General features: G+C 39.3%; 1 protein-coding gene across 1 annotated transcript in view; it reads left to right on the top strand.

Annotated features, from left to right (window-relative positions):
* Nucleotides 1-790: 790 nt before the first annotated feature.
* The window catches only part of Fam162a (family with sequence similarity 162 member A), a 28,311-nt gene continuing 18,164 nt past the window's right edge, over nucleotides 791-10,937 (top strand). Inside the window, exon 1 of the mRNA XM_076867851.1 lies at nucleotides 791-907. Coding sequence (XP_076723966.1) covers nucleotides 874-907 — 34 coding nt within the window. The 5' untranslated portion in view covers nucleotides 791-873. The remainder of the gene's footprint in view (nucleotides 908-10,937) is intronic.

The raw sequence follows: 10,937 nt of genomic DNA, 5'->3' as shown, positions 1-10,937 counted from the left end.
TTCACGTCGAATTTTGTCACCCTCCTGCCCTACTTTTTCTTCTAACCGCCTCCCTTCAACATGTTCCCCTTCTCAGAGCTTGAAAAGATTGTTTACTCCGATCTCGTTCTTACAAAACAGTTTTTCTGGCCACACCAATGAGGCCGTTCCTACAGAATGTGGAGGAAAGTCAATTTCTCATCCTTCCCTTGTAGCGTCTACTTCTCCTAGAGGAAAAGAGTCCATGTTCATTAATAATTTGGGACCATTAAAGGGGTCAAGAAACAAGGACTTTTCTGGTGGTGTGGGTGGGTAAGTGATGGAAATGATTAAAATATATATCTTTTCCAATTGGTAAATAGAAAACAAAATGTTAGCAACATGTAGTCTTTTCAGACTGGCCTCTGAAATTCCCCGAAAGCCAACAAGACGTGGGGCCTCTACTAGGCACTGAGTCCAAACTGTTTTTGATAATAGCATATATTCATTGAAGACATCGCAAGAACGGCATATTGCAATGCTGATTTACTTAGTGTATTTCCGAAGCGTACAGTTCGCAAACGTTGTACATTTTTTCCTTTAACTTTTCTGTATTAATAAGGCAAACATCTCAGTTGACCCCACACTTGACAGGCACAGCCTAATACTCGGGGCACGACGTGGAGCCCTGGGGCAGGACGAGGTGAATCTCCTGCGTCTTCAGTGCGTCACGTCGCGCACGTCCCACATGCCTCGCGCGTCACGCACGCCCCGCTGGCTCCGCCCCTCGCCCCGCCCATCGGCCCGTCCGTCTGCTCCACCCGCGTCCCTCCCACGCCGGCGAGGGGTGACTTTGAGCGCACCAGCGCCACCGCTGCCGCGGTAGGTGTCGTGTGGTTGGCGGAGTAGGCGGCCATGGGGAGCCTCCGCGGCCTGCGCCTGGCAGCTGGTGAGACTCAGAATGGGCTGGGGAAGAGGGAATCCTGCGGCTCAGGCCGGGGAATTGCTGGGTTTCTTGATGCACGATGGCTTGGAATTCCATCTTATTAGTGTCAGTAATGGGACAGAGCTAAGGTTGAGCAAGCTGCTGCTAAGCAGACGCTGGAGACTAACCCAGTACACTGGCACCTGGCCCTCTATTTATCCAGCTTCCACCAACATAGGGGTTCTTGCTCCCTCCTTTCCCTTCTCTTCTGAGCACCTTAATGTATTTGGTATTCCCACAACTTTTTGCTTTCCACCTTAACCTTCCCTATCCGTTATTCTAATTGATCTTTCCTTTCCGCCTCTCTCCCCATCATCAGAAGAGTTTATTCTTGCTATCAGACCACCTGAGCCTGGAGTTTCCCAGGGTTTAAGTGTCTGAATGGAAAAGGGGTTTAAGATCCCACAGAATAATAGTAAATGTTTTCTTTTTTTAACATTTACTTTTTAGTTGTAGGTGGACACAATGTCTTTATTTTATTTTTTTTAATGTGGTGCTGAGGATCAAACCCAGCGCCCCATACATGCCAGGCGAGTGCTTTTCCTCTTAGCCACAACCCCAGGCCCAGTAAATGTTTTCTTAAAAGGGAGGCGGGGGGCTGGAGATATAGCTCAGTTGGTAGGGTGCTTGCCTCATGCACAAGGCCTTGGATTCAATTCCCAGCACCACAAAAAAAAAAAAAAAAAAAGGAGGAGGAGTGCATGACTTTTAAGCAGTCTCACAACTAAGTGCTTTGAATTTCTTGGATGAAAGTTTTATGTAAATGTAGAACTTGCAGTTCATTTTCTCGGTAGACATTTGTGTGGTGGGTATTTTGAAGTTAGGAACTGAGAACTTAATTCCTCTTCTTGGGGAAACCAGCAGAGCCTTGGCATTACTGTAGGGCTGAGAAATCGGTGTTGGAATCTTCACTCCTGTAGGTGCCAGGACAGTTTTCTTGCTCACCTTTATGAACTTTGATGAGATATAATGAACGTTTGCTTTTGTTCCATGGTACAAGATTATTTAAAAGTTGTTCATTTTTGGGGGGGATGGGGACCAGGGATTAAACTCAGGGGCACTAGACACTGAGCCACATCCCTAGACCTTTTTGTATTTTATTAGAGACAGAGTCTCACTGAGTTGCTCAGCGCCTCGGTAAATTGCAGAGGCTGGCTTTGAATTGGCAGTCCTCTTGCTTCAGTCTCCAGAGCCCATGGTCACACCCACGACTAAAAGTTGTTCAATTTTTAAAGGAAGAATAACCCCAAAGTTGGCTAATGAAAGAATGCAAATATACATTGTTATGTAAATGAAACAGTGACAAAAGAAAGAAAGGAAAGAAATTGTGCTGAAAGGCCCTGTATCTCCAGCACATCCAACCAATACTGAATGTGTAAGTTTCCCAATCTTAATATGTAGCCTGCATCTCCATGATGCTCTAGTATAATAATCAAAAAGGTAATGCTTTACATGGCTTATCTTGTGTTTCAGTGAAGAATAGAATGGAAAATATGTTGCACCTGGAGATTATCACTTCCTATAATGCAAACACTCCCTCTGCTAAAAAAAGAAAAGTCAAAAAAAAAAAAAAGAAAAGTCCAAATACTGGTATTGATTTCATTAGTTTGATTTAATTCACCTAAAATCTTTTGTGTAAATTCTATTAAATATTGTGAAGCTTTTTAGCAGGACAAGGGAAAGAATCAATGCTTTGTTAAAAATAAATAAATAAAACAGCCTGTGTGAAAGTGTTTTTGATTAGTTGGAATTCAGATTGATTTTACTTCGTGTCTTGAGATTATTATACTAGAGCATCATGGAACTTCCAAAGCCTCTCTTCAGGCATATGATGCTTTAGAACTTTACTATTGGGAACTTAACTAAGACAGTTCCTTCAGCCATCAAAGAATTATTTATTTTACTTCAGATAGAAAAACTTGAATAACACCTAGGAGGGGTTATGTGAGCAGTTCTTTATAAATGGTCTGTGAACATATGATATTTTTGTGAGCATTATCATGAGATCTGCTTTATTTTGCCTATTTTATAGCTAAATGCTTAACATACATTATTTTATTTGGTTAATTTCTTGCAGCAGCTCTCTCTGGTAAGTCTTATTAGCCCCTCACCTTTTTGTAAATGAAACAGTTCAGAGGGTTAAGTGACTTGTCCATGATCACTTTGCAAAAAAAAAAAAAAAAACAACTACAGTGCTGAAGGCAGTGCCCTCTCTTCTGAAATTTATGCTCTTTGCCATGGCCAGTTGGGTCTCATTAATGTGAAATGAAAGAGTCATATAATGCAGATTTATTTGTGAAATGGAAATACACATTCATGTGCAAATGGCTTTTCGAGAAAGAAGATTGATGATAAGCAACCATAACCAAAGGAGTAGCAGATCAAATAGAAACATAATTGAAGCACACTTGACTTATCCACAATACTATTTGGAATAAGCTACTCTTGTCTATGACCATAGTACCCTAATCACCAGATTTTGTCAGGAATAAGGTCCTCTAGATGAATAAAATTTCAAATAACTAAAACAATCTTTGAAACCATGGACCTTTACATTAATTATTTCCATTAGAAATTTTTGCTGGTCTCCTTTAGCAAACAATACAGACTTCTATGAGTTTGAATTTGTTAATTGTTTTGTATATGTAGAGATAGGTCAGGTTAACTTTCAGTACTCTGGACACCTATGCAGATGAGAGGTCTTGTGAACATCTGAAATTTTATTCAAGTTTTATGATTATATGCCTGTTTTTGAGAAAAAGGGTCCAAAGCTTACATTGATTACTCATGAAAACTACGAGTGTGAATGAATAGGAATTAAATGTCACCTGACCCACACTGCTGTGGATTCCTTGAGGTTAACTGGGTCTATTCTGTTCTTCCTAAATCCTCAGGTCATATTAGTGAAAAATTCATAGTACTGGCCATACATAATATTTTGATGAGGGACACTAGGAAATATCTTGGAATAAATAGATATAAAGTGAGTTTTTATACTTCTTTTCCCTTGAGAGACGAATGAAGTAGATGCAGCTTTAAGGATATTATCTCTTCTGTAGGGTGATTATTAGATCAGAATATTGGAATGGCCTTACCAGAATGTTGCTTCACACATTCAGAAAATTTTGTTACCTCAAACTCCATTGACTTGTCAGACTTTAAAATGAATTTATTACCATCATTTTTACTCCCAATGCAGTGGATTGTGGGTTGTGTTCTTGTGAGTTGAACCCAAGTCTCAGAGCATTTACAATCAAAAGATATCTTATGTAGTTCAGTTCCCTAATTTTTACACATTTGGTAATTACAGACCCAAGAAAGGAATTCACTTGCTAAGAGTCACACGCAGGCACAAAGCTGTGACATAACCAGTGTTTCCTAACTCCCATTCTGATTTTATTTCCACCGTATTCTGCTCCTTCATTGCTTTTTTTGTTTGTTCTTGCTAACCAACCCTAAATGAGAATATGCCTATTGTAGCCTCTCCCATATTTGGCTTTGCTTATCACATCCCTCAGGTCTTACCAATAGGTTTTTATTGAGCACACACTGTGTGCCCTGTTATATTGTGAAAGTATTTGACATGAATAGACTGCTCCTTTTCCTAGGGCTAGCTTATTGCCATGAGTAAACCAATCTACACAATGCACCCAGACAACCTATACAAAATAATATATACTAACTTCTGGAAAGTGCTACTGTGATGTCCTGGGGCCAGTTCCTACCAACGTTGTGCATATCTGTTCCCATTTTTTAATTTTAGAATTGGAAGTGTTACATTGATAGCTTGAAATCTGCTATGGTGAGGATTACTGGCAACATTATAGAACAGGATTTCTCACCAGCCTTTCCCAAGAGCCAGTATACAACTGGCTTCAGGAATACAGAGAAAAGAAAAGATTTGTAAAGATAGGATTGTAAATTGAAGGCTTCCTTCATTTGACATTTGTCATTGGAGGAGGTGGGAGTAACATGAGCAAAGATAGAGGCAATAATGAATCTGGACAGGTTCTTAGGAAGAAAGTAAAGAGAAAGAATTACCTTGGATTTTGATCAGGAGGTAATAGGTCTTTATCAGAAGTTTGAATTTGTTTGATTTGAATAAAAAAAAAAGTTTTCAAGCTGAAGTCATCAAAGAAACATCTTTGGAAAATTATCAAGACATCTGTATACAAGATAAATTGTTGTGACCTGGAACAGTATAACTGTAATCCATGTATGAAGTGATGGTGGAAATGCTAAAAAGGGATTGTATGTAGAAAACGTCTTGAAGAAACAAAAGTTTGGAGGCTTTGGATAATGTAAGGTAGAACTTAAAAGACAAGCGTTTGAGTATAGAAGTGTTACCCCACTGTCAGAAATAAGGAAGTTGGGGAAGTAATCAAGAATAACTTGAAAGATTTATGTTTATTTGGCAGAGAAGATGTGTTGTTTTGGTGTAGGTGGCTTTGAATTGTAGGTGATGATGGGATCCCTCTGTCAAAGACCGGAGGAGATAGGACAGAAAAATATGGGAACTAGTGGTGTAGAGCTGATTATTAAAATAGAATGGAAGAGAGGCTGGGCCTGGGGCTGGGGCTCAGCAGTAGAGTGCTCCTCTAGCACATGTGAGGCCCTGGGTTCAATCCTCAGCACCACATAAAAATAAATAAATAAAATAAAGATATTGTGTCCAACTACATCTACAACTAAAAAAATATTTAAAATACAAATAGAATGGAGTAGTCCCTCTACAGTAGCACGCAATAGTGGTAAGGACTGAATCTTGGAGACCTGTCATAGTTTAATAGAAAGTGACAAAGAAATCATTAAAGAAGATAGACCATAGAAATAGGATATGAAGTAAAAGAAGGTGATGTGTAATATAAGAAAGGGTTGAATCCTCATAGAAGAATGAGATCAGTACAGTCAAATGGCCATGAAGATGGGAAGAGTATAGTAAAATGGGCTCCCTGTGAGTCTAAAACACATAGTCATGTGGTGAGAACAGGATCGCTAGTGTTTGAGCAATTTTCGTGAAGCTATTGTTGGGGGAGAAACCTTGTAATGAAATGAAGCGTGGGTGGTAAAGTGAAGGTAAAAAATACCTATTGTGTGTTTTTGGGGTTTTTTTTTTTTGTTTTTTTTTTTAGAGAATTTTTTTTTAATATTTATTTTATTTATTTTTTTTTAAAGAGAGAGGGAGAGAGAATTTTAATATTTATTTTTTTAAGTTATCGGTGGACACAACATCTTTGTTTGTATGTGGTGCTGAGGATCGAACCCGGGCCGCACGCATGCCAGGCGAGCACGCTACCGCTTGAGCCACATCCCCAGGCCCAATATTTATTTTTTTAGTTTTCGGCGGACACAACATCTTTTGTTTGTATGTGGTGCTGAGGATCGAACCGGGCCGCACGCATGCCAGGCAAGCGCGATACCGATTGAGCCACATCCCCAGCCCCCCTATTGTTGATTAAATCACTTGAGCTATGAAAGGAATTTTAGTATTTTATTTATAGGATATTGACAACAGGTGAATGTTTTGTCCAAGATAGTGGAACCTCAGTGTTATTATGACATGCAACAGAAATACCTGATATCTACTGGTAGAAGTATAACTTGGTTTCACCTTTCTGGAAAGCAGTTTGTTTTTTATATAGCCTAATCATTAACCCTGGCAAGATTTTATTCTAAGAAAACAGATAATTAGGAATGTCATCAAAGATTAATGTAGAAGAGCCAGGTATAGTGGCAAGCTGCAGTCTCAACTCCTTGGGAGACTGAGGCAGGAGGATCATTTGAACCCAGGAGTTGGAGATCAGTCTGGATAACGGAGCAAGACCCCCATCTCAAAAACAAAACAAAATTTAGAAAACTGGTCATTGAAGCCTGGCACAGTGGCACACACCTACAATCCCTGAAGTTTGGGAGGCTGAGACAATTAAAGGGAGAACTTTGATTGCAAGTTCAAAGTCAGCCTCAGCGATGGCGAGGTACTAAGCAACTCAGTGAGACCCTGTCTCTAAGTAAAGTACAAAATTGGGCTAGGGATGTGGCTCAGTGCTTGAGTGCCCCTGAGTTCAACCCCTGGTACCAAAAAAAAAAAAAAAAAGAGAGAGAGAGAGAGAACTAGTCATTGAAACATTATATATAATAGTGAAAATTGAGAACAATTCTAGCTGTAGGGCATATTAAATTCAGGTTATATCTGTGTGTTGGATATTACACAGCTCTCAGAAGTTTGTTTGTTTGTTTTAATATATGGGAATGGTATTTGTGACTTAAGTAAGATATAGTATTTTCTGATGAAAAATGTACATAATGTGTGATAATAGGAAAAAAAGTCTGGAAATAAATACACCAAGTTATTATTTCTGGGTAATGTGATTATAAGTGCTTTCAGAACTTTTTTTTGTACCTCTTTTTAGCTTCCAAATTTTCCATAATTAGCAAATATTTTATGAGGGTTTTTGTTACTGGTTTTTGTTTTATTTTGTTTTTATTTAAGATGGGGTGATGACCTTTGGCAAGTAAAAGGCAGAGGATAGTAAGAAACTAGAGGTTGTGATGGTTTGGTGCAGGGTCACTCAGGAGAGCCATCACAGATAGAAGGGCTCGCTCATTCACAATGAAGGAAGATTGGTGTTTTTCCCAGCTTACAGGGAAAGATGAGAAATCAGATGGAGGTAGAGTGTACATGTCACACAGTTGGGATCAATAACTATGCCTGGAGAGTTTCAAATAGCCATTGTCAAAAGGGCTAAAATATTGAGAGGAGAAAAGATCATCAAGGAATAGGTCCTTGACCAGTAACTACCACAGTAGAATTGTTAAGTTCCCCCAAGCTTGAAAACTGTCCAGGTAACAAAGGTTTATTTATAAATCTTTGTTTTTAAATCCTGTGGTTTTCTTTTTTTCCTTATAGAAACAGTGTTACAAATGGTAATAAGGGAGTTCCAACCACCCCAGCAAAAACTGAGTCACTCTGTTTTCCTCCTATTATTTTTCTCATTTTCTCTCATACGGCTATCCTGTCTCCTTTATATTACCCAGTCAAACTACAGGATTGTGACACCACCTAGTTTCCATATCCACATCATCCTCTTCTGCTCCCTTTAACCAATTCTTCCCTCCCCCCACCACCAGGCCTGCCCTATGTTCTGTGCCAAGATTTGTCTTCCTAAAACACCACTTTTTATAATTCCAGCAGCTCTGGAGACTGAGGCAGGAAGATCATGAGTTCAAAGCCAGCCTCGGCAGCTCAGCAAGACCCTGTCTCTAAATAAAACATAAAGTACTGGAGATGTGGCTTAGTGGTTAAGTGCCCTGGGTTCAATCCCTGGTACCCCAGACAAAAAAACTAATACCACATTTTCCCCTCATTTCTCAGTTCAAACTGCACTGCCTATTTGGCAAAACTCTTTGAGGTGTGTGTGACAGATAAAAGGACTCTTACTGTGGGAAAGCATGGATGGTCACAACATCCATAGCCAGAATAAGTAGGGCTAGTGTCATCTCAGTAGATTTGGAATCCCAGAACATCAGCATGAAACTTATTGCAGGGAAGGTTGAGAAAAAAAGATGGAGGTAGAGTGTATGTGTCACACAACTGGGTAGCCTGGCAGACAGATCCAGAAGTCATTGTCACACAGCAGAACACTGCAATCAGTGTTTGAAGCCAGAAAAATGTCCATCCATTCTCAGATTTGCAGACATGAGATTTCAAAATCTAATCCATTCAGGTCTGATCAGAAAAAAAAAAAAAAAAAAAAAAAAAAAAACTCAGAACAAGTTAATGTTTGAGGGTTTTTTTTTTCATCTGGGGTACACACACATATATAAAATGTATCTATACAAATATAAGAATGTTTAGTTGTAGATGGACACAATATTTATTTATTTTTTGTGTGGTGCTGAGGATCGAACCCAGTGCTTCACATGTACCAGGCCAGTGCTCCACCCCTGAGCTGCAGCCCCAGCTCCTTTTTTGTGAGAGATGATTTTTTTTAATATTTATTTTTTAGTTTTCGGTGGACACAACATCTTTGTTTGTATGTGGTGCTGAGGATCGAACCCAGGCCACACGCATGCCAGGCAAGCGCACTACCGCTTGAGCCACATCCCCAGCACCCCCCCAGCTCCTTTTTTGTTTTTGTTGTTGGTGGGTTGGGTTGGGTTGGGTTTGGTTTTTGTTTTTGTTTTTGTTTTTAGTTTGCTTTATGTGGGACCAAATCAGTGGTTTTTTTATTCTACATGAGTTCTGGTGGGCATGAAAGCTTCACCTTCCATAAGCTACATTAATCATTTCTTCTAGTAGGTCTGTTAAGCAGTTTTATCATAATTACAAAGTTACAGTATTGATTAGTGTATGCGTGGGAACTTGGATGTCCCCAGAGTAAGAATACATTTGGCTTTTTTCTCCTGAGAGTTAAAATTGACTGTGATTCACAAAACACATTTTCCAAGTTTCTTCCTCACATTTGCCCTTTCCTATGACAGCAAACATACTGGTCATATTCTATTTCAGTTTTTAAAGGATTAAATAGGCATTTGTGGGCTAATTGGAGAAATTCCTAAGTTTTTACATTGATTAAAAACTCTTTGCATGGGACATGGGAATGGAATTGTTGCCCCAGAAATAATTTCTTCCAGCCAAGGTAATGGTAGTGTGGAACATTATAAAAAGGGAGTGAAGTGGCTGAACAGTCTCACATCTCTGTGATAGGATCTGCTGTGTGGGCTATGGTCATTCTTTGTGGGATAATCAGACACATGTTCACCCATGAGGGCAGGCAGGTGCTGTAGATGAGGGACATAAACAGAATCTCTTTTTTCCAAAGGGGATGAGAAGGTAAGACAACTGTAGGACAGTTCACTGCATGTCACCAAGTACTGGGTAGTGTGTTAGTGCATGCTCTGTAAAATCTGAAAACTGGGCATATTTTAATGCATTCCACAGGAACTTCAAACTTCCAAAATAATGGATTACATATGGATGTGTAGAAATTAGAATTCAGGTAGAGCTGCTTTTTCTCCCATAAATTAACTATTAAAAAGAGGGATTTTTTAATCCATCCAGAGACAAATGTATCAAGCTTTGCAGATGTACTCTGGTCATTAATATAGCCTGTGTTCAGCAGGGAGTACAAATGGTTGTGTTATAGAGGAGCTTTTTTCAAACATGGCAGCACATTAGAATTATTGGGGAATCTTGAAAATATGCCCAAAGTGGAATTTAAATATGCTCCCAGAAGTTGAATTTAATTGGTCTATGTTGTGCCTGTGCACTGAGCTTTATTTTATTTTTTAAGATACTCTGGAGATTCTAATATGCAAAGTTTGAAGCTTACTTTTTAAGAGCAGTGCTTTTCAAACTTTAGGATCTGGAGAGCTTATGAAAACAGATTTCTACTCCCCAGTCTCAGAAAGTATGAAGGTTTGGCGTGAGCCAGAGAATCTGCATTTCTGTGAAGCTCCTAGCTAAGGCTGAGTAGCACTATTCTAGAATATGTGGCATTGGTCTGGCACATAGTAAGTACTCAACAACTGTTGAATGAATAAGGGTGTCCATTTCCATACCAAAATTTAATATTCATGAGTCACCTGGCTAGCTCATAAAAAATGAAGATACAGATTGTATAGGTCTGGGTGGGAAGTGAGGGTCTGCATTTCCAACAAGCTGCCAGGTGATGCCAGCTACACGTGAGGATATCAAGGGGCCTTAGAGTGTGACAAAATATATGCCATCATTTTCCCACCTCATTTTACCAAGGTACACTAGTCAGATGACCCTAACCTGTACACTCTTGGTCTACCTGGAGTTGTTCCCTTTTCCTACTGTGCCCCACCCCATTCTTTTCCTCTCCCATTTCAGGAGTATATTGGAGTACAAGTGAGAATAATATTTTTTGTAGAGATAACATCAAATTCTAAATTTTTAAAATATAAAATATATGTTAAAAAGAGATACCATTAGTAACCAAGTACCTATGATTTCAATTTCCAGAAAAGC

The sequence above is a fragment of the Callospermophilus lateralis genome, chromosome 10 (genome assembly GCF_048772815.1).
Source record: "Callospermophilus lateralis isolate mCalLat2 chromosome 10, mCalLat2.hap1, whole genome shotgun sequence".
In the NCBI taxonomy this organism is placed as follows: Eukaryota; Metazoa; Chordata; class Mammalia; order Rodentia; family Sciuridae; genus Callospermophilus; species Callospermophilus lateralis.
Note: the sequence above shows the minus strand (reverse complement) of the source record. Positions and strands in the feature narration are given on the sequence as shown.